This window comes from Lepus europaeus, chromosome 1 (genome assembly GCF_033115175.1).
Source record: "Lepus europaeus isolate LE1 chromosome 1, mLepTim1.pri, whole genome shotgun sequence".
In the NCBI taxonomy this organism is placed as follows: Eukaryota; Metazoa; Chordata; class Mammalia; order Lagomorpha; family Leporidae; genus Lepus; species Lepus europaeus.
Genome location: NC_084827.1, coordinates 4,089,067 through 4,113,539, shown reverse-complemented (window position 1 = coordinate 4,113,539; position 24,473 = coordinate 4,089,067). Strand labels below are relative to the sequence as shown.

General features: G+C 47.1%; 1 gene segment (V, D, J or C); it reads right to left on the bottom strand.

The window, feature by feature from the left end:
* Positions 1-6,093: 6,093 nt before the first annotated feature.
* Positions 6,094-13,741, bottom strand: LOC133761840 (T cell receptor beta variable 5-1-like). The segment is given in 3 exon segments: positions 6,094-6,443; positions 13,387-13,545; positions 13,692-13,741. Coding segments are annotated over 3 exon segments (558 nt in total).
* Between the last annotated feature and the right edge of the window lie 10,732 nt (positions 13,742-24,473).

Sequence of the window (24,473 nt, the reverse complement as noted above, 5' to 3'; positions counted from 1 at the left end):
AGGTCCTGGCCATCATAATTAAAGTGAGCCAATTTCACTGTGTCTTTGGGGAAAAGTCGATGTGCAGTTCGCCTGGTGCTCCTAAGACCACCCTGGGATTTTAACTTTGTCTATTCTCTGAGCACACTGTCCATTTCTGGGTGTTGGTAGGCTCTAGACCCAGCTCCGGCACCATCTGCCACGTTCCTCTGCCCTACTGAACTAAGCAGCAAAGTTTGATTTCTTTGGGATCCTCCATCTCCCTGACTCCTTAATTATAGGAAATTGGCTTTGAGATGACAGAAGGCAAAAGAAAGTAGAAGGCAATATTAGAGCTCTGATTCCTGTCCAGGACAATATATTTCATGGCAGAGTATGGAGTCCTCCTCACTTACTGATCAACACTCACCACTGTCAGTGCCCTCACCTCTTACCTCGCCACCAAGCTGCCAAGGTAGAAAATGCCAGAATTGGCAAGACCTTATAACAACTGCATTTATAAGATAGACTTTATAAGATAGAGCTTTATAAGATAGACTTCTCGTTAGCATTTAACACAACGACTTACCTTTCATTTACAAAAAAAAGAACTTATGTAGGCTTGCACCTGTGTTTGAGGTATTAAACATTTGAGATAAGGAAGCAGAGTTTGTATTATAGCCTCACAAATGACTTGGAATCGGTGTTAGATGTCCCTGGTCTTTGAAGCCCTGTGGCTTCACTGCTGTGTTCCTCCACTCCCTCTTTCATTCTGTCCATAGCTTGTGCCTCTTTCTCTGCAAATCCAAACAAGACAAAATTCCTCTGTCATTATTTCGTCTGTGAATTTACCTGATTTTGGCCCTGACAGTTTCTCTCTGAACACTAAGTTGTTTATTAAAGAAACAGGTCTTCTCCAGCCTCACCATTTCTCCCTTTATCACCAGCATTTGCAAGGTGAAGGAGCAGTCTAGTTATTTCACCTGTAAAATAAGTTCCCAACCACATACAAAGCAACACTGACGAGAGTGGGCGTGGGTCTCTGCTAGCATGACTTTCCTCTGGCCCTCACACGTTCGAAGTGATCACCGTTGCTTCTCCTCCCCTCCTCATTTTAACAACAGCTGCACATGCAGCACCCTCCCTAGTTCGTCCTCCTGTGCCTCTGCTGCATCTTGTGACAGAATACAAAGCTAGCTCTGCTGGTGCACGGCCCTGGCCAGCCACTTCCAGGACCTCCACGTGGCCAGCGCCATGTGCCCTTCCTGTGGCTGTAGGACGCACACTCCACTATCCCTGGTACTGAGTGGAGGGAAGACCGACAACCCCAAATGGTCCTAACTTCACCGCCCTCGACCTTCAGTAATCCAGTGGCTCCCACTTCATTCCCCAAGAAGCAAGCCAGCCATGTGTCTTCTGGCACCATTATTAGCACTGTGTACCTGGTAAAACAGTGCATGATTGCCTAATGTCTGGGTCCCTGCCACCCATGTGGGAGACCTGGATGGAGTTCCTGGCTGCTGGCTTTGACCAGGGCTGCCCCTGGTTATGGCAGCCATTTGGGGAGTGAACAATCATGTGAAAGACCTCTCTCTCTTTCTCCTTCCCTGCCCCTCTCTGTCACCATGCCTGTCAAATAAATAAATAAGTAAATCTGTTCCCAAAAAAATGAAAAGAAAGAAACAAAGACTCTGGCCATGGGACACCTGATAAAGGCTCATTTTCTTAAAACAAATTGGTGTAAAGAGCTCAGGGTCTGGCTGGCGCCGTGGCCCAGTGGGCTAATCATCCACCTGCAGCGCTGGTACTCAGGGTTCTAGCCCCAGTTGGGGTGCCGGTTCTGTCCCAGTTGCTCCTCTTCCAGTCCAGCTCTCTGCTGTGGCCCAGGAGTGCAGTGGAGGATGGCCCAAGTGCTTGGGCCCTGCACCCGCATGGAGACCAGGAGGAAGCACCTGGCTCCTGGCTTCATATCGGCGCAGCGTACCAGCTGCAGCGGCCACTGGGGGGTGAACCAACGGAAAAGGAAGACCTTTCTATCTGTCTCTCTCTCTCACTGTTCACCCTGCCTGTAAGAAGAAAAAAAAGAGCTCAGGGTCCTGATGCCCATTGCTGGACTGCCGTGGGTGAGTGGGTGAGTTATGAGGTCAGTGCAATTGATGTGGACGTCAGTTTATGCTGACTATGAACTAATAGAACTTCTACCTCTGCAGGCCTGACCACCGTGGGGAAGTGGACTTCTTGTTCTCGAAGAGGTTAAAGAATTCCCTATCCAAGCCAGACGGCAAGGGAGCACCTTCTAGTGCCTTTCCCGTCACTAGGAGTTCCATTTTTATAACGTTGAGGCTCCAGAAACACTTGTCTTTGGTTGCACTTCAAGCAGCGGTATTATTACCAGGTCAGTTGCAACGCGACTCCGGGGCATTTCAACAAATCCCGGCTTTCTCCACAACAACTTTCACAAATGGGTGGGAAGAGCTGTTGCCCCTAGGGAAGATGTTCTGACTTCAATCTCTTAAGGTTCAAGTCTTTGAAAGAACTCGTCTATTTTTGGTCTTCACCGCCTAAGGAGCTGAAACTGCATTAGTCTGTGAAGCATGAATGTGAATCGTTCGGACAAAACTGGGGCTTTGGTCTACACCCTGGGCTGTCCTAGGTGATCACACGTTTTATCGTTTCACCCAGAGTGACCCTTCGCATTCTTCAAGGCTAACACGTGGCCTCACTCTATAAATGGGGCCTCTGATGTTATAATTGGCCTTTCCTATCTGATGAAAGAGGGGACAAGTACAGGGCTCTGCTCAGCGCCCTGCCACGTGATCGGGCTGTGGGTGGACAGCAGGAAGCAGGTGCGCCTCCACTATGTGATTCAGGCATTGCCCCCTATAACATGCAAGTGGACATCCATGGTGCAGTTCTAGCGAGCAAACCTCACCGCTTCCAGGCCATCCAGGAGATAATTGTGTTGGGGTAAACTTTCCCTTATGGATCAGAGAAGCCATTTGTTTTGCACCTGTCACTTTTTGAGACTGTTATTTGCTATTATGTTTGTAATTAACATTGCCAGTGCCTTGGTGCCCTATGTCTAGGAGACTCTAAACCTGAGTCGGCCTTTGAGGGGAGGAGAGGGAAGGAGAAGATGAGACCAGGAGATATGATGCTCAGCTCTGCAGAAAACCTTGAGATCCAACCATACATCCAAGTTAGGCTTTCTCCTCTGTTACCAAGACTCACCTGATCTCAAGAGACAAAGTGACGGAAGTTCCTAGGAAATGTATCCAAACTTCTGGGGTGACCTAATGAGAATCTAGAGGGTCTTTAATTATTCATCCTCTCTTTAAAGATTGCCTACTAGTACCCGGGCCTGTCGTTGGTGCCGGCAATAAAATAGAAAAGGAAAGCATTCACAGCCCTTACATTGATGAGGTTTACAGTACAGGGCACAAGAGAAGTCAAACTAATGCGTGTAAAATGACAACCATGCCCAGTTCTTGCGTATTATGAGCTCTGAGCTCGTATCCCAAGGGGATGTGGCTTAGTAAAACAATTCTTAGGGAAGTGGTGGAGGTTAGACTGAGATATGAGACAAGGAGAATAAGAAAGGAAAGCCCTTTGGTGTTGACTCATGCCTGCAAGTGGGCAACCCTTAGAAGGGAGGAACAAGATGCCCGTGAGGAATAATTAAACTGAGGCTTGCAAGGTAGAGGCAGAGATGAGGGTGCAGGGCCAGGGAATTCAACCAGGAGCAGATTCCATGGAAGAAAAAGCTGGAGACTGAGATGAGCATGGGGCTGGTGAGGTAGGGTCGTGGAAGGGCAACAAGGAAGAGAGTATAGGAGTGTGCTGTCTGTAGTCTGCTCATTCCATGAACAGCTGAGCAAAAGAGACTTCTTCTGTAGCCAGAGCCAAGGTAGCTTAGCTGGAAGAGCTGTGGAAGGGCGTGGAAGTGAAGTGGGACCCTCTCACATTGCTGTGTCGGTGCATCCCCTCACCTAGCCAAGACTGACCTGGGGAAGGACCTACACAGAGTTTTGAACTCTCAGGGCTGCACAGGGGTCTGAGGACCCCGCACTGTACTGCTTGGGAGAGACTCCATGGGACAACATGGTCCCCCAACTGGGTTGTGGGGTCATGAAGACAAGGACCCCCACATCTTTTCTGAGCCTTGTGTCTGGGGTGAATGTGAGAGCAAAGGGACACAGGGGTCTAGGAGTCATCTGGAACTCTGAGACAGCCAGGGCCCAGTGGACCTTTCTCCTTTGTGTGTGCAGTGAGGGACCAGCACTAGCCCAGGTCCAGGTCCTGTTGATAGCTGTGTGTGCAGTCATGGACAATAACGATGGCTATCTCAGGGCTGTTTTCTGTCCTGCTTTTGTTCTCTCCTATGTTGGGCCATTCCAGCATCCGTGGGCTCTCTGATAGAGGAAGTTGACTCTGAGCCAGTGGCAAGGAGGGTCCTGATACAAGACGTGTGAAGTACAGGCTTGGTGAGCCCAGGTCAAGGGCTTTGCGTGACTCTCCTGCCCCTGGGAGGTGAAGGACCACGCAACAGTGAGGCTGGTGGCCGTGCTAGGATTGGGGGAACACAAGAATGAAGGGAGTGCTTCCTTGTGTGTGTGTGTGCATTGGGTAAATAAGAGCTGGCTCTTGGTGGCGTCAACAGGTGATATCACCGTCCACGCTTGTCAGTGACTCCGCCTCTGCCCTCTGTCCCCGCCCCTACCCTCTACTGTCCTTCAAGTTACAGTCATAACTGTCACCATCTGGTCTCCTCTGTGAGGCGAAGGCCCACAAGATCCTGAATTGTTTACTCGCCATCTGTGTTTCCAGCAGCATCTTCAGTCTACCACCTTAGAAATCTCTATTTACAGGCTGTTTCTTCCAAACTGAGCATATGTGTCCTGTCATCCTCAGGTCCCTACTCATTGTTTACATAGAAATGTATTTTAGGTGCACTTATTCCTAATTGTGAAAAGTAAAATTTAGCCTTTACTAGAACAAACTAAATATAACAGAGAGAGAGAGAGAGAGAGAGAGAGAGAGAGAAACTCTTTTAGTAGAGATACAAAGAAAGTTATTTATAATTTCAGTTGTGTTAAACTCCTGTACATTGAAACGCACCATAAAAATGAAAACATATGCTAAAGACTGGGAAAAACACAAAGGAAGTAGATAAACGATAAAAGATCAGTGTGAAATTGTACATTCCTCAAAGTTGCCAGTAAGGGGTCCCAATAACAACAGGCTGATGTTTGAGCTTTCCACTGCTGTCCGGCTGGACACAGGAGGGCTGGCTGGGGTCTCCCTTGAACTGTTCAGGATACAGAGGGGGCAACCGAAGAACTGGGTACATGGAAGATGCATTGTCTTCATAAATACGGACAAGGGGAAGGTGTTTGGCAAAGCAGTTAAAGCATCGCTTGGGATGCCGCATCCCATATTGCTGTAGTTTGAATGCTGGCTCTGCTTCCAGTTCCAGCTTCCTGCTAACGTGCACTGTTGACGGTATCAGGTGTTGGCTCCAATAGTCGATTCTGCCACTGCCACCCACGTGGGAGACCTGGGTTGAGTTCCTGCCTCCTGGTCTTTGCCTGACCAAGTCCTGGCTACTTGTAGGCATTTGAGAAGAGAACTAATAGACAATGGAAGATCTCTCTCTCTCTCTCTCTCTCTCTCTCTCTCTTGCTCTCTCTGACTCTGATTCTCTTTTTGTCTCTATGCCTGCCTTTCAAATAAAATGAAAAAAAAATTCAAGAAAAAAGAAAACACACACAGGTTCATCTGTCAGTGCTCCTTTTTGCAAACTGTTAGACACTGGGGAAATGACTTAGCATCCCCGAGTTTTTCATCTATAGAGTGGGTATAAGACTATTTGACTTGCATGCTTGCCACAAAGCTTTAGAACACCCAGTGTGTACAAAGAATTCACTACACATCAGGGGCTCAGTTTCATTCTTCTAGTGAGGTTACACAAGCTCTAAGAAGATTCTGTGGGAGAAGTAGAAACATTGAGTGCTGGCGAGGGAATTGGAGATTTTGTTGCTGCGAGCTCAGCGGGACACAGGAAGTGCCTTTGTAACAACTAAAGACATCCCGAGAAAGTGCAGAGCCTGGATGGAGGCTCCCAGGCTCCTGCAGTCAGAGCTCAGGCAGGTGGTTTGTGCACAGAGCGCTGGGGACTCCGCGGGGCTGTGCCAAGCTGCTGGCACAGAGGTACACAGCTGAGTCCCCCAGGTCCAAGGCGCTCACATTCAGCTCGGAGTCGTAGTTCTGGAACTGGAGTGCTGAGAATCTGTCAGGGAAGTTTCCTTTTGCGTTCTGCACATACTCATAAATCGTGAAGAGTAACTGGAGGCCCTGACCCGGGGCCTGTTGGTACCAGGACACACTGGAGTGTCCAGAGTGAGGGATACATCTCAACGACACTTGCTGCCCTCTTGCTTTGATCAGGTGTCTTGGCGTCTGTGTGACTCCTGCCTCCACTGGGCCTGTGGGAAAAGCAGACAGAGATGAGCACAGGAGAGAGCGTGGGGGTGCAACTCCAAGGGGAGTAGAGGATTGAGGAGTCAGCGAGCTCAGAGTGGGGTGGGGACACTCTGCTTGTCCCCAGGGCTCACCTGCTCCCAGGAGACAAAGCATTGCCCAGGGGAGGAGCCTGGAGCCCATAGCACAGCAGGGTAAAGACAGCACTATCTCCTGTGCTGGAGGTTGGTCTCTTTGGGGAAGAGTTGAGTTCCTGCCCCGTCTTTTTCTGATTGGGGGATCATCTTGTGATGACGATGTTCTGGTATCTTCCTCCTTCAGGCCTGCTGGGGTCCAGGGCTCCCCGCACCCCGGGCTCCACACAGGCAGTAATGGCTAAAGCCGAAAGGTTCCTAGATGAGGCTCAGCCTGCACTGCCCCAGGGACCAGGAGACCCCATCTTCCTCTCCCCCTCCCCCCCCACTTTCTGCTTGCAATGCTGGCTGCCGGAACTCACACCAGCTCATACCAGCTCTGCTCAGGGCCCTCATATGGTCTTCCTGATGCTGGGTTCACACCAAGGTTTCTCTGTTTTCCTCTCCTTGGCTGCAATCCCTGCCTTCCCCTAGTGATCCTGATGCAAAGTCACCAACACAGAGCCCATCAGACCTGGTGAAGGCAGCCCGGGTTGTCTGTGACTTACGAGGGTAAAGATTCCTCAGACACAGTTGCACACTCTGGTCAGCTCGCAGCACAGAGTGAGCCACTGTGGGATGCAGCGCCCTGGGTAGGTCACGTTTATCCCTCCAGATCACCCTGCATGGAGGGGCTGCCCCAGGGGATCACATTAACTGCCTCCTCTTTCTCTCCCTCCCCAGTGAACTCAGCTTATGGTGGGCGAGGGCAGGAGAGCAGGTGGAGGTAGGAAAGGCGACTGCCCTGGTTCTCAGTATCCATGCCCTGGATCCCTTAACAGAATGCATGTCTCAGCTGCTTTTGTCCACCAGAGGGCACACCACCTTGTAGTCAGTCTTCTCCCAAAGCCCCAGCCCCCAGCTGCCCAGAACCCACATCCTCTGCTCTATTGTAGGCCAATGTGAAAAGAGCTGCCACTTACCTTAGCCCCTAACCCTGCCACACCTTAGTAAGTAATACCGTTACTCTCCCTTCTCAGTCCTGCGGAAGCCCTAGTAGACCGCACAAGGGAACCTGAGCCTTGGAGGATTTATTTTGCCTTCAAAAAATAACACAAGCTCTAGCATTCTCTCAGAGGTAGCGCAATTTGAAATTCTGCAATCACAACAAAAAAAGTTGTGACCTTGTTCTGAGTCAGCAGAAGCATGGAGAAGTGAGTTATGTGAAAAGGAAGTGTGACTCGGGGACTTAGAGTCCAGAGCCCTCTAAGGAATCACCCTGCACCCCCCCGCCCCAGGAAGGCTGCAGCCTGGAGTGTCTGCTCCATACACGAGGTAGACTCTGTGATGCTCCCTCCAGAAGCCATCTTCCGTACATATCCAAACAGCTGTGCCCCTGACTGTTCCCTAGAGAACAGGGCATAAAAGATGACTGCCCATGGGTGGCAAGCTCCTGTGTCAGAGGTGGGATGATAGAGATTGACGCTGGGTAGAGAGATGGGATGATAGGGATCCACTCTGGGTAGAGGGTGAGGATCAGTGTCAGAGGTCGGATGATAGGGATCCACTCTGGGTAGAGTGAGGATCCAGTATCAGAGGTTGGATGATAGGGATCCACTCTGGGTAGAGGGTGAGGATCCAAAGTCAGAGGTCGGATGATAGGGATCCACTCTGGGTAGAGGGTGAGAATCAGTGTCAGAGGTTGGATGATAGGGATCCACTCTGGGTAGAGTAAGAAGTCCAGTGTCAGAGGTCGGATCTGGGTAGAGAATGAGAAGTCCAGTGTCAGAGGTTGGATGTTAGGGATCCACTCTGGGTAGAGGGTGAAGATCCAGTGTCAGAGGTCGGATGATAGGATCGACTCTGGGTAGAGTGGGAAGTCCAGTGTCAGAGGTCGGATGATAGGAGTCCACTCTGGGTAGAGGGTGAGGATCCAGTGTCAGAGGTCGGATGATAGGATCCACTCTGGGTAGAGTGAGGATCCAGTGTCAGAGGTCGGATCTGGGTAGAGAATGAGAAGTCCAGTGTCAGAGGTTGGATGTTAGGGATCGACTCTGGGTAGAGTGGGAAGTCCAGTGTCAGAGGTCGGATGATAGGAGTCCACTCTGGGTAGAGGGTGAGGGTCCAGTGTCAGAGGTCGGATGATAGGATCCACTCTGGGTAGAGTGGGAAGTCCAGTGTCAGAGGTCGGATGATAGGAGTCCACTCTGGGTAGAGGGTGAGGATCCAGTGTCAGAGGTCAGATGTTAGGGATCGACTCTGGGTAGAGTGGGAAGTCCAGTGTCAGAGGTCGGATGATAGGAGTCCACTCTGGGTAGAGTGGGAAGTCCAGTGTCAGAGGTCGGATGATAGGAGTCCACTCTGGGTAGAGGGTGAGGATCCAGTGTCAGAGGTCAGATGATAGGGATCCAATCTGGGTAGAGTGAGGATCCAGTGTCAGAGGTCAGATGTTAGGGATCCACTCTGGGTAGAGTGGAAGTCCAGTGTCAGAGGTCGGATGATAGGAGTCCACTCTGGGTAGAGGGTGAGGGTCCAGTGTCAGAGGTCAGATGTTAGGGATCGACTCTGGGTAGAGTGGGAAGTCCAGTGTCAGAGGTCGGATGATAGGAGTCCACTCTGGGTAGAGGGTGAGGGTCCAGTGTCAGAGGTCGGATGATAGGATCGACTCTGGGTAGAGTGAGAGGTCCGTTTGTGATTTTGGTGGTGGAGCATTTCTGGACAACAAGACTAAGGAAAAGACGCATGAGAGTGGAACACTGGGCCAAGTGAAGGAAGGGAATGACTGACACCTGGGGACAGACAACATTGTCCTAGGATGGACACTAACCATGCAAAAACATAGACTAGACTTCATAAAGAGAAAAAACTATGAATTAAACTTCAGCTCATCAAAAGGCAGCTGTAAGAAAGAGAAAAGGCAGGCCTGGTGGCGCAGCAGGTAAAGCCACAGCCTGCAGTGCTGGCATCCCATATGGGCTTCAGTTCAAATCCAGGCTGCTCCACCTCTGGTCCAGTTCCCTCTTAATGCACCTGGGAAAGCAGTAGAAGGTGCAGGGCCCCTACACCCACGTGGGAGACCCAGAGGAGGCTCCTGGCTTCTGGCTTCGGATCTGCTCAGCCGCAGCCGCTACGGACATTTGGGGAGTGAACCAGTGATGGAAGACCTTTCTCTCCTCTACTTCTCAAATAAATAAATTAATTAAAAAAAAAGAAATTGGAAAGGAACCGAGAGGAACCTTCTGGGTGATGTACATGCTCTATATTTTGATTTCAGTTAGGATTGCACTGGTGTGCGCACTTGTCTAAATCTATCAAGCATCTGACTGTTACTTATACATCAATAACATATTACTAAAAAGCACATAAATATTGCATAAGTGATGGGAATCAAATTTATGCTTCTGTTATACAATCCAATTTAGGAATTTATCACACAAAAATAAGCAGATGTGACCACGCAGAAGTCTACATGAAATATTGAAATGTGAGATGGACTCAATGACTAAAATACACAACACCCAAATTTGGATCCAAATAAGCTGGAGTGACAAGTTTGCTGCGAAATAGCTGAGAATTGATTGCTGAATGAAAGCTGCAGATGAACAAAACGTGGGGAACAAATCCTCAAGGCTCTGCTATCATTCCATGATCCACGTGAAGCTAACAACGTCGTACGTCGTGAGAGTGGGCCTTCGTCAGTCTGACCGTTCAGCTTCGGCTCAGCTCTCAGACTGACCAATCAGTGAATTGATTTTCCGCCAAGCCAGCAGGCTGCTCCGGTCTCTGCGTGCTGGGTCCTAGTGAGACAGCACACTCCGCTGTCAGCCTTGCAGGGGTGTGCTTGGGCCCAGCATAGACACAGGGGATTTGGACCCCCAGGCATGCCCAGCTGAGGCCTGCTCAGTCTTGGGGTTCATGGGTCCCAGACAAGAAACCTTGCTCATGGTGTGGGCGCCTACCTATGGGTGCTAAGGAGGGATACAGCCTGCAGGAAAACAATTGTGAAGCATTATTCTATGATATTTTATAAGAAAAATTAGAAGCTTATGGATGTCAGTCAGAGCCAAAGTAATGGTAAGAATCAGGTTCCGTCCTTAATCTCCCTGCCCACATGGTCTTGGGAGGAACTTAGTGCGTGGCCTCTTCCTACACAATCCTGCAGGCTGGTGTTCTCATCTGGGTGTCTACTAGCATTTCCCTCAGTGTTGTGTGTACCTGTGTTTTTTATAGCTTGTCATTGAGACTTTTTTCTCCAGAGGACTCTCGTTTGATATTCAATAGAATGAACGGCAAGGTGACTTTTTGTAATCTCTTTAAACTTGCAAAACCCCACATCACTTAAACAGTTCAAACCTAATCCGGTGCTATCTGCTTTGTTCTTGTTTCTTCAAAAGCAAATGAAATACAAATTTCATGTTGGAAGCCACCGCTTCTCTGTCTTCCACTATGACCACAGTGTTCCAAACTTTGCAAAATAGCACTAAGTGTTGCTTGCATTTCTAAGGCTCACACGTGCCGGACCTTGGCTCATGCTAAGGTTCCTGCTGCACAAGGCCCCCTGATGGAGGACATCTGGGAAGAGCTCCACCAAGGGCAGTGTTCTCTCTGTTGAGATGGGGACCTCGGGGAGGAGGGTTCAGCTCAAGCTCATGGCTGCTCCACGCGTGCGGTGAGCAGCTGGCCGTGCAGTGCTGTGGACGCAGTGCAGGGTGCAACACTGCCTGCGTAATGGGTCGGCTTGGCCCTGTCTTGCGTCTTGCTGGTACCAGACACTGGATAATGGCTCATGTACTGAGAACATAACAGGACCATCTTCTTTCCTGAATGCAGGATATTGTGTCTTGGCATCATGATGACCCCAGCACCCAGGGGACTGAAGTAGTGTGCAGCTGCTAGGGAAAGAGACTGGCCAGCCCATTAACCAAGCAAGGACTTGGAAACGCATTAGCAGGGTTTTTCAGTAGCAGCCAGAACTTATCACAAGGAGGCCAAGTGTGGCGTTCACGGCAGGGGCAGGGCAAGAAGGAGCCCTCCCAGCTAAATGCTGTGATCTCAGTGTGAGGGCTGGAGCGCCTAAGCTCCTCTCTAATGCACAGTCCACTAGGGCTGACCCTGCATTCCCTTGCTGGTCCAGGGCCCCCTACGACTGAGCTCAGTAGGATCAGCCACCCCCTGGGCCTGGCTGCAAGATGAGGAGTAGCAGCAGGACACATTCACACCAGGGCACACACCACCCCCTCGCTCTCCCAGGGTCCTTGGAGGCAGTTGCTCCTCTGTCTGCACCTGCCCTTCACACCAAGACTACCCGCCCAAATTCTACGACTGTGGATCTCATTAAAGTGTCGAGGGACTTCCCGCTGCTCACATAGCTGTAGGTAGCTAAGCTGTAACTGAAAACTTCAACATCTGCCCAACACTGGATCCAAGCCAAAGTCTTGCTTAATACTTTGCTTCCTTTCTGCTCTCCCAGGCTCTTCCTGGAACCGGAGTCCCTGTGGCACCGCAGCGCCATCTTGTGGCCAATAAGTGAAGCTTTTGTCATCATATTTATAGCTAACACTATTAAAACAATGTATTTGTTATTATAATGAATAACAACAAAAGCAAAGGGATATTGACTGTGAAAAAACTCATCTTTGGGGAAATTACTTAGCATCAAAAGTCTCTGACAATTAAAATCCTCATCTTTAGGAATCTGATTAAATTAGATAAAAAAGAAGAAATCGGAGCAATATTAAAAGTGTGCTTCAGTCAAAACCTTCCGGGCAGGAGCAGTGGAAAATGAAAAATGAGAAGAAATGAAAGGTTAAGGTTGGTATGATGAAGTATTTTTTAATAAAGATTTATTTGTTCACTTGAAAGCCAGAGTGACACAGAGAGAGGAAGAGACAGAGAAAGAGATCTTCCACCCGCTGGTTCACTCCCCAAACAAGTCCAATAGAGAGAGCTCATCCAGGTTGAGCCAGGAATTTCATCTGGGGCTCTCTGGTGGGTGGCAGGGGCCCGAGGACTTGGGCCATCTTCTGCTGCCTTCTCAGGCTATAGCAGAGAGCCAGGACTATAACTGGCACTCGTACATGGTAAGGCAGAGTCACAAATAACAAGTTACCCACTGCACCAGAACCCTGGCTCTGAAATGAAGTCTGATATTGCCAGTGTTGCGCTCCTCAGTTGCTGTCACAAGCGCTGCACGGACCCTCACTTCAAACAGGAAGGCGGAACTGATGCTGTGTGGAGACGGCTCCCATGCAGCCAGGAAGGCAGAGGCTTCAGGAGGAAGAATGTGCTGAGGGTGGACCTCAGCACCTCCAGAGCACAGATGCCCGAGCCAGTGCAGAGGCCGCCCCTGCCCTCTGCCCACGACCACAGCTTGTGTGCGCAGCGCCCAAGTCTGCAGCAGACTGCTGCCTTGACCCTGTAGGAGAAGGGGCGTCCACTTCCTGCCCTGTTGTGCCGAGCTGGCCCAGCTGACCCCTGGTGCCTGGCAAGCCCTGGTAGTTCCCAGCCGGCACATTTACAGCCAGCGTAGCAGGCGTTCATCGGGGTCCCTTCCCGTGAAGTGTTGGCTGGGCTCCAAATCTATTTCACGTGAGGTGTGAGATCAAACACACCCTCTGCTTAGGTCTCTCAGAGCTGCCCGGAGACAGAGGATGAGGTTTGTGAACAGGTGGGAGGTGGCGGCGCCACGCTGTGTCTAAGCTGCTGGCACAGAGGTACACGGCTGAGTCCCCGGGCTGTGCAGGCTGGATCTTCAGGGTGGAGGAGGAGGATCCCCCAGACCTCTTAGCGGAGAAGTGGGCACCAGGCATCCCTGACTCGTCTGCTGGATCTTTACCTTGGAAGTACATCATCAACTGTGGGCCTTGCCCTTGGCTCTGTCGGTACCAATAGAGAGTAGTATGACCAGACTCTGGGTCACACGTGAGAGTGACATTCTGTCCCGTCCCTGTGACCCTGTGCCTGGGGGACTGGGAGACTCCAGCGTCCGTGTGTTCTGTGGAGACAGAAGTTGGGAACACAGTAGAAAAACAGCCGTAGTCCTCACTGACACACACAGACACACATGAACACACGTGAACACACCATACACACACGTGCACTCCACACCCACAGTGCAATGCATGGTGTCTGAGGACTCACCTGCCCCCAGGAGACAGAGCGCTGCCCAGCAGAGCAGCCTGGTGCCCATGGCGGTCAGGGCAGGACGGGAGCTTCCTCCAGAGCAGTGTGGGCAGGAGAGAGGAGGAGGGCGCCCCTTGTTCCCACACAGTGGTTTTCATGGTGACGTCACTTCCTCTCAGTCTCCTTGGCCTCAGGGAGGTAGGACCCATTTTAGATGCACTTGGGTGTCTGACTTAAGCAGTTGTCAGCTCTTGACTTAACAGCATCTGTGCATAGATCATCACTTTTGGCCCCAGTGCTGCCTGGATACAAGGCAATCACTCCTCTGGTGAGTGCTGTCCGCGGCACTGCCCATAGCAAACACAGGAGCTGAACTCTGTCTTCGCTCTGTGAGGCTGGATTTCCTGTGAGTCACCCCCACGCATGCTCAAAATGAGGATCAAATTCAACTGATTCCTTCACAAATTTAAGCTCATACTTTTCTTTGGGTTCATTTTACGTCTTTTTAAAAGTATAATTATGACAAGATATCAGATGCAAACTCAGGTTTTTTTTTTTTTTCATTTCAGTTCATGAAAGCATTCGAAAAATCAGTCTCTCTCTCCCGTGGATAAGGACTGCAATTTTTAGTTAATTTCCAAACATCGCTTCTTGATTACTACTGTTGCTCTCAGTCTGTTCCTTAGAGAGCCCTTTATCTTTTCATTCTGACTACTTTTATAATCTCACCTCTGTCATTCCTGTTCCATGAATTCTTTGTGACATCTTGTACATGGGACTCATCTGGATTTTTGAATTCCAAGAGTTAGGTCTCACCTAATGTCAAACACAAGATCACTCCGGTCATTCTTTCTGTTTTTGTTTTAGGAACATGGATGACTTGTAATCCACACATAATAACGTGTATATTCCAGTACCCGACAGGCCTCCATCCTTTCCTTCCCTGTACGTTAACTTCCCTTTCATATATCACATTTAATTTTCTTTTCTTAAAAAAGATTTATTTATTTGTAAGTCAGAGTTACACACAGAAAGAAGGAGATACAGAGAGAGGGGTCTTCCATCTGCTGGTTCACTCCCCAGATGGCTGCAACGGCTAGAGCTGTGCCAATCTGAAGCCAGGAGCCAGGAACCAGGAGCTTCTTCCAGGTCTCCCACAGGGGTGCAGGGGCCCAAGGACTTGGGCCATCTTCTACTGCTTTCCCAGGCCATCGCAGAGAGCTGGATCACAAGAGGAGCAGCCAGGTCTCGAACCGGCACCCATATGGGATGCCGGCACCGGAGGTGGCAGCTTTACCTGCTACGCCACAGCGCTGGCCCCACATTTAATTTTCTGTACACTTTCCAGGCAATTCATTGCAATCTGTCATTGATGTAATCAATAACCCCTGTAGTCAATCTAATCTGCTACTTAATTTACCAGTTTTGTTCTCAGTGATTATATTAATCATTCTAGACATCCGATATGATGACTTTTTTTTAAGTTACTTGATGTCGTGTAGTTTTTAATTTTAGTTTTTATAATATAATAAAAATACACAACAAGAAAATACCCTATTAACAAATGCTAACGTGTGTTCAGTGTTTTTCTAGTCATGCTGCTATATTCAAGCAGCAGATCTCTGGAATGTTTCCATCCTGTAGGGCTGAAATTTCATACCCACTGAACTGTAACTTCTCATTCCCTAGCCCCAGATCCAGAAACCACCACTCAATTTTCTAGTTCTATGAATTTGACTATTTTAAACTGCATTTTAAGTTAATATGTTGTAATTTTACATATGGATGATCTTCAAAATATTCATGAAAATGAATATTATGAAAAAATTACATATGGATTTCAAAAAAATGTGCACCAACAAAAACTTGTACTAACTTATTATAACATGACCGCACAGTAAGAATGGCAAGGCACAGTTTGAAAAGATTTATCAGAGCAACGTGAATTCTGCTAACATTGAAGCAAAGAACAAATTCACGGTGAAATGTGGGTGGAAGAGTGGTAGAATCATTGAGACTCACAAAAACTTCGTGGGGACAATGTTCCAAAGAAATTAGCAGTTTACAAATGGATGGCTGCTTTCACAAAGGATGGAGACAATGCTGACAATGAAGTCTGCAACAGAGCATCCACTCAGTTTACAAGGGAACGATACAGCTGTTCCTGCCAGAGTTGACGAGAACCAATGAGCAGCAGCCAACGCCATGGCTAACTCTGCTGATTCACTTACACAATTCTGAGTGAAAACTTAAAGTGGAGCAAAGTTCTGTTCGCTGTGAGCCAAACCTGTTGCATCCAGATCAGCTGTAGACAAAAGCAGAGGTTTCAATGGAATTTTCCTTTGTAAAAATTTTACCTGAGGTATGCAGATTTCATGTATTCCCTATATGCAGGATCAGGAACACAGTGATGCTTCCCCACCCTCCCTCCTGACCATACTCCCACCCTTTTTCCCCTCCCTCTCCTATTCCCAATCTTAATTTTTACGAAGATCTATTTTCAGTTAGCTTTTTTTTTTTGTAAGATTAAGCCTACACTAAGTAAAGGGTTTAAAAACTAGTATGAAGAAATAAAACACTGTTCTGCATCAGTAGAGACAGGGCTATAAATGATCATTGAATCACAAATGTCATTTCTCTCTATAGCTTACCTTTTAGGTGCTCTATTAGTTACCACAGATCGGGAAAAACATATGGTATCTGTCTTTTGGGGACTGGATTATTTCACTAAGTATAATGATTTCCAGTTGCAGCCATTTTGTTGCAAAAGAAAAGATTTCATTTTTTTTCTACCTATGAGTGGTATTCTATAGTGTATATATACCATAGTTTCTTTATCCAGGTATCAACTGATGGACATCTGGGTTAATTCTATATCTTAGCTATTGTGGATTCAACTGCAATAAACATGAGGGTACAGATAACTCTTTCATCTGCTGATTTCATTTTCTTTGATTAGATTCTCAGGAGTGGGATGGCTGGGTCATGTGGTGGATCTATTTTCAGATTCCTAAGGTATCTCCATACTGCTTTCCACAATGGTTTCACCCATTTATATTCCCACCAACAGTGGATTAGGGTATCTTTTTCCCCACATCCTCATCAGTATGTATTGTTTCTTGATTCTATATGAGAGCCATTCTAACTGGGGTGGGTGAAACCTCCTTGTGTTTTTGATTACATTTCCCTGATGGATAGTGATCCTGAGCATTTTTTCTTGTGTCTGAAAGCCATTTCAATTTCCTCTTTAAAGAAATGCCTGTTCAAATCCTTTGCCAGTTTTTTAACTAGATTGTTTGTTTTGTTGTTGAGTTTTTTGAGCTGTTCACAGATTCAGGATAATAATCCTTTATCAGTTTCATAGTTTTCAAACATTTTCTCCCATTCTGTTGGTTGCCTCTTCACTTTGGTGAGTGTTTCTTTTGCATGGCAGAAGCTTCTCAGCTTGGTGTAATCCCATTTCTCAATTTTGGCTTTGATTGCCTGTGCTTCTGTGGTCTATTTCAAGAAGTTTTTGCCCATGCCAATGTCTTGCAGGGTTTCTCAGATGTTCTCTAGTAGTTTGAGGCTATCAGGTCACAGATTTAGATCATTGATCCATTTTGACTGTATTTTTGTGTAAGGTGTAGGGTAGGGGCCTCATTTCATACTTCTGCATGCAGAGATCCAGTGTTCCCAGCATCATTTGTTGAAGAGACTGTCCTTGCTCCAGAGATTGATTTTAGCTACTTTATATTTAATTTTTTTTTTGACAGGCAGAGTGGACAGTAGAGGGAGACAGAGAGAAAGGTCTTCCTTTTTGCCATTGGTTCACCCTCCAATGGCCGCCGTGGTAGGTGCGCTGCGGCCACCTGCACCGCGTGCTGTTCCGATGGCAGGAGCCAGGTGCTTCTCCGGGTCTCCCATGGGGTGCAGGGCCCAAGAACTTGGGCCATCCTCCACTGCACTCCCTGGCCACAGCAGAGAGCTGGCCTAGAAGAGGGGCAACCGGGACAGGATCGGTGCCTCGACCGGGACTAGAACCCGGTGTGCCGGCGCCGCAAGGTGGAGGATTAGCCTGTTAAGCCACGGCGCCGGCTGATTTTAGCTACTTTATTAAAGAAACGTTGGTTGTAGATGTATTGATTGATTTCTGGAGTTTCTATTCTGTGCCATTGGTCTGTTTCTGTTTTTGACAGTACCAGGATGTTTTGGTTATAACTGCCTGTGATATGTCTTGAAATCTGATTTTGTGATTCCTCCAGTGTTATTTTTGCTGTATAAGATTGCTTTAGCTACTCAGGATCTCTTGTGTTTCCATGTGAATTTTAGCATCATTTTTTTTCTAGATCTGAGAAGAATGTCTTTTGATAGTGTGGACATTTTAATGATATTAATTCTTCCAATGCTTGAACATGGAAATTTTTTTCCTTTTTTTGTGTCTTCTTCTATTTCTTTTTTTAGTGTTTTGTAATTTTCATTGTAGAGATCTTTGAAGTGTCCTTGGTTAAATTCATTCCAAGCTATTTGAATTTTTGTAGCTATTCTGAATGTGATTGGCCTTATAAGTTCATTCTTAGCCATGGCCTTGTCTGTGTATACAAAGGATATTGATTTTTGTGTGTTAATTTTATATCCTGCAACTTTACCAAACCTTTTATGAGTGCCAGCAGTCTCTTCGTAGAGTATTTTGGGTCTCTGATATAAAGAATCATGTCATCTGTAAATGGGATACTTTGGCTTCCTCCTTTCCCATTTGTATCCCTTTGATTTTTTTTCCTGCCTAATGGCTAAGGCTCAAACTTCCAGGACTATAGTGAGCGTCCCTTTTTGGTTCTGGATCTTACTGAGAATGCATCCAACTTTTCTCCATTCAATAAGAAGTTGGCTGTGGGTTTTTCACAAATTGCCTTGATTATGTTGAGGAATTTTCCTTTTGTACCCAATTTTCATAAAGGATATTTTATTTTATCAAATGTTTTCTCTGCATCTATTAAAATAATCATATGGTCTTTGTTCTACCATTTTTAATGCAATGTATCACATTTATTAATTTGTGGATGTTGAACCATCCCTGCATACCAGGTTAAATCCCACTTGCTCCAAGTGGATGATCTTTCTGATGTGTTGTTGGATTCAATTATTAGTATATTTTGAAGATTTCGCATCTATTTTCTTTTCTTTTTTTAACTTTTATTTAATAAATATAAATTTCCAAAGTATAGCTTATGAATTACAATGGCTTTCCCTCCCCATAGATTCCCTCCCACTCTCACCCCTCCCATCTCCCGCTCCCTCTCCCATCCCATTCGCATCAAGATTCATTTTCAATTATCTTAATATACAGAAGATCGATTTAGTATATATTAAGTAAAGATTTCAACAGTTTGCACCCACACAGAAAAGAATTAGAATCATACGATGCAGCTTCTCAGACCACAGTGGAATGAAGTTGGAAATTAGCAACTCAGGAATCCCTAGAGCATATGCAAACACATGGAGACTGAACAACATGCTCCTGCATTGAACACTGGGTCATAGAAGAAATCAAAAGAGAAATCAAAAACTTTCTGGAAGTAAATGAGGATAACAGCACAACATATCAAAACTTATGGGATACAGCAAAAGCAGTGTTTGCATCTATTTTCAACAGAGATATTGGTCAATATTTCTCTTTCTTTGTATTTCTTTTTCTGGTTTAGGAATTAGGGTGATGCTGGCTCATAGAGGGAGTTTGGGAGGATTCCCTCCTTTTCAATTGTTTTTGGATAACTTGAGGAGACCTGGAGTTAGTTCTTTAAATGTCTGGTAGAATTCAGCAGTGAAGCCATCTAGTCCTGGGCTTTTCTTTGTTGGGAGGTCTTTATTACTGAAATTCTGTCTTGTTACTGATCTGTTTAGGTTTCCTATATCTTCATGGCTCCATTTAGGTAGGTTATAAGTGTCCAGGAATCTATCCGTTTCTTCTAGATTTTCCAATTTTTGGCATGTAACTCTTTATAGTAATCCCTGATGATTCTTCTTATTTTTGTGGTATCTGTTGTTCCATTTCCTTTTTCATTTCTGATTCTATTGAGTTGGGTCTTCTCCCTCTTTTTTGGTTAGTTGGGCCAATGGTGTATCAATTTTGTTTATTTTTCAAAAAACCAGCTCTCATTTCACTGATCTGTTGTGTTTTTTTATTCAATTTTGCTTATTTCTTTTCTAGTTTTAATTATGTATTTCCCCCTACTAATCTGGGGTTTAGTTTGTTGTTATTGTCCTAGGTCCTTGAGATGCATTGACAGCTCACTTATTTGGTGCCTTTCCAATTCCTTGATGTAGGCACCAATTGCTATGCACTTCCCTCTTCCTACTGCTTTTGCTACATTCCATAAGATTTGATACGTTGCATTGTCATTTTCATTCCTGTCCAGGAATTTTTTGATTCCCCTTTTGATTTCTTCTATGACCTACTGTTATTTCAGGATTGTGTTGTTTGGTTTCCATGTTTTTACATATTTTCTAGATATTCTTGAGTTGTTAATTTCCAGATTTCCAATTTTCATTCCATTGCAGTCAGAAAAGATGCATGGTATGATTTTGATTTTTTTTTGACAGGCAGAGTGGACAGTGAGAGAGAGACAGAGAGAAAGGTCTTCCTTTGCTGTTGGTTCACCCTCCAATGGCCGCCGCGGCCGGTGCGCTGCGGCCGGCGCACCGCGCTGATCCAATGGCAGGAGCCAGGTGCTTCTCCTGGTCTCCCATGGGGTGCAGGGCCCAAGGACTTGGGCCATCCTCCACTGCACTCCCTGGCCACAGCAGAGAGCTGGCCTAGAAGAGGGGCAACCGGGACAGGATTGGTGCCCCGACCGGGACTAGAACCCGGTGTGCCGGCGCCGCAAGGCGGAGGATTAGCCTAGTGAGCCGCGGCACCGGCCCTGATTTTGATTTTTTGAATCTGTTGAAACTTGCTTTATGACTTAGCATATGGTTTATCTTAGAGAAAATCCCATGCACTGATGAGAAGAATGTGAATCCTGCAACTGTGGGATGAAAGATTCTGTAGATATCAGTTAGGTGCATTTAGTCCATAGTGTCAAACTGTTCTGTTGTTTCTTTGTTGATTTTCTGTTCAGTTGATCTATCCATTGATGAAAGAGGGTTATTGAAGTTACCCATTAGTACTGTATTGGAGTCTATGTCTCCCTTTAGATCCACTAACATTTCTTTTGAATAGCTAAACACCCTAGCATTGAGTGCATATACATTTATGGGATCCTTTAATCACTATATAGTGTCCTTCTTTGTCTCTTTTAACAGTTTTTGTGTTAAAGTGCATTTTGTGTGATATTAGGATGGTTGTTTTTTTTGGTTTCCACTAACATAGAATATCTTTCCACACTTTCACTTGCAGTCTGTGTGTATCTTTGCTGGTGAGGTGTGTTTCCTATAGGCAGCAAATAGATGGCTCTTGCTTTTTAATACATTCTTCTTCTTTTTTTTTTATTTTTGACAGGCAGAGTGCACAGTGAGAGAGAGAGACAGAGAGAAAGGTCTTCCTTTTTGCCGTTGGTTCACCCTCCAATGGCCGCCGCGGTAGGCACGCTGCGGCCGGCGCACCGCGCTGATCCAATGGCAGGAGCCAGGTGCTTCTCCTGGTCTCCCATGGGGTGCAGGGCCCGAGGACTTGGGCCATCCTCCACTGCACTCCCTGGCCACAGCAGAGAGCTGGCCTAGAAGAGGGGCAACCGGGACAGGATCGGTGCCCCGACTGGGACTAGAACCCAGTGTGCTGGTGCTGCAAGGCAGAGGATTAGCCTATTGAGCCGCGGCACCGGCCTACATTCTTCTATTATTATCAGCCAGTCAATATCTTTTTTTAAGATTTATTTATTTATTTGAGAGGTAGAGTTACAGAGAGAGAAAGGCAGAGAGAAAGGTCTTCCATCTTCTGGTTTACTCCCCAAATGGCCACAGTGGCCAGAGATAGGCTTATCCAAAGCCAGGAGCCAGGAGCTTCTTCCGGGTCTTCCATGCAGGTACAAGGCCCAAGCACTTGGGCCATCTTCTACTCTTTTCCCAGGCCATAGCAGAGATCTGGATTGGAAGAAGAGCAGCCAGGACATGAACTGGCTTCCATATGGGATGTCAGCATTTCAGATGGAGGCATAGCTCACTACTCCACAATGCTGACCTGTCATATATGGATTTCTTTAATTCATGTATTTGTTTCTCTTTGCTTCTGAGAAATCCTATGATTAATCTTTTGAATTCATTTCAGGAATTTCATCATTCTCTTGATTTTCACAGTCTAATATTGAAGTTTTATTGTGTTCTTTTGGGAGGGAGTCATGTTGTCTTCCTTGTTTTTTCTTGAATTTCTGTTTATTTTCAGGCATTTGTGCAAACATTTGTTGTTTTCTTCCTCTGATGGATTTTGTCTTTGAACTATGCCTCTGTGGCTTAGTGGGGTGTCTTCTCTTTTGGTGACTACTCAGAGGTGTGTGCTGGGTGTGGCCAGGAAACTCTGGTCAGTGCTCCAGGGTGGGTGGAGTGTCCAGGGTGACACTCGGGTAGGGCATGGTAGATCTCTTTTTAGCAGAAAGGAGAGAATGATCACCTCTGTTGATACAGTCACACCCTCACTTCCTCTGTTCCCAGGTGATGAACGCCTGGGCGTTAGCCCACAGTGGGTGCGTTACTCATCTGCAATGCTGTATGAACCACTCAAAGGATCTGTGAAGTCCACAGTGTGAGCACAGATCCTATTTCAGTTTCCCACTCTGGCAGTCAGGGAGCTCTGGGCGTGTGGCACCACTCACATTGACTTCCCAGAGACCCAGCTATGCCCTGCACCCTCTCATGCAATCACAGAATTCCCAGTCACAGGACTCAGGTCTCCCACAGTCACGGAGTGCAGAAGATCCAGTCCACCCTGCTAGCCTGTTCTGTCCACAGACAGGCAAAGACGTTCCCGGAACCAGCTGCCTGTGGGCACTCTGCCTCGGTGGTTTGAGCCCCAATGCCTGTGACACGTTGGGATGCTAGGGGCACCCCACAGTCCTACGTGGGTGCCCAGCCCCCTGTCAATCCTACTAGCCAGACTCAAAGTCTAGAATGCCTGCATCTCATGCAGGCAGAAGAGCTACTGACAGAATGTTGCTTTCTTCCCACCAATTAACAGTTCATGCACCCAGCTGCTGCCACCGGCACTGCTGATAAGATGATGTCTTGTTCCAGCCAGTTGCTAGGGCTGTGCACAAGGACTTCCGCAGCTGCTGTTTATCCCCAAAACGGTGTCCACCCTCTCTCAGCCAGTTCCAAGTGCCATTGGGTAGGTGGGTGGGTGGGGATTGAGAGAAAGAAAAGTGCCCCTTTTTGGTCAGTGTGTCAGCGGGTACCCTAGCCCCCTTAGGGCTCTAGGTAGGACTTACGCCATGATCTCCCTCCAGCTACATCGCCAATGGCAGGGGCTGCTACAGTCTGATCTCACCATAGCTGACACTTTCTCCGGTTCTTGGCTGCTGGGGTTGTGTGTTGTGTCTGTGTTTGTACTGTGCGTCTCCACTTTCCACAGCAAACCATGGCATTCCTCTTCCTTCCATAGAATTTCCATTGCAGTTTCCTCTCTAATTCTCCCCTGAGAATGTAATTCCTCAACTTTTTTTTTCTATTTACCCCTAGCCTAGAGCAGTATGCCTTTCCACCATCTTGGAATCTCCCTCAGAGGAATTTTCAACAAGTAGTATCCAGGTCTTGAAGCATTTCTTCCAAGACTTGTAACAAGAGGTGAAACATGGTTTTACCAAGATTATTCTGAATTTAAACAATGGCTATAAAGAAATGGGTGTGGTCTAGTCAAAGCAAAAGTGGACCCGTTGAAAGCAAAGATCACAGGGCAAGTGTTTGGTGCATCAGTTAAGTTACTGCTTGGCACGCCTGGCTTCCTATCAGAGACCTGGGTGTGAGTCCCAACTCTGCTTCCAATGCAGCTCCCTGCTGTGGACACACTGGGGTGCAGCAGGGGATGGCTAGACTAGTAAGATCCCTGCCACCTTTGTGGAAGACCTGGAGAGAGTTCTAGGCTCTGACTTTGTCCTGGCCCACCGTGGCTGTTGTAGACATTGAAGAGTGAACCAGTAGATAGAAAATCTCTGTCTGTGTCTCTGTCTGTGTCTCTCTGCCTCTCAAATATATAAATAAATTTTAGAAAACCAAAGATCATGGCAAAAGTATTTTTTAACACATTTGTTTATTTATTTGAGAGGTACAGTTACAGGCAGTGAGAGGAAGAGAGAGAGAGAGGGCTCCCATCCACTGGTTCACTCCCCAAATGACCACAACAGCTGGAGCTAAGCTGATCTGAAGCTAGGAGCCAAGAGCTTCTTCAGGAGCTCCCAGGTGGGTGCAGGGGCCCAAGCACTTGGGCCATCCTCCACTGCAGAGAGCTGGGTCAGAAGAGGAGCAGCTGGGACATGAACTGGAGCCCAGCACCACAAGCGGAGGATTAACCAGTTGTGCCACAGTGCCGGCCCCTCAACAGATTTTGGAAACATCAAGTCAGTTTGCTGATTGACTTTCTGGAGGGTAAAAGAACAGTAGCAGCTGCTGATTAGGAGACTGTTTTGAGAAAGGTCCTTCTCTACCACAGCAAGCTTCTGCTCATTTCTCTCATCAAACAGTGGCAATAGTGCAAGAGTTTCCGTGGGAAGTCATTAGGCATCCTCCTTGTGTCCTATCTGGCATCTCTTTTTTCCTTCAGGGCATAGTATACAAGAGACTGCATGGCCATGGTTGACTTCCCAGGATCTCAGTGCTTCAATGCTCAACACTCAATGG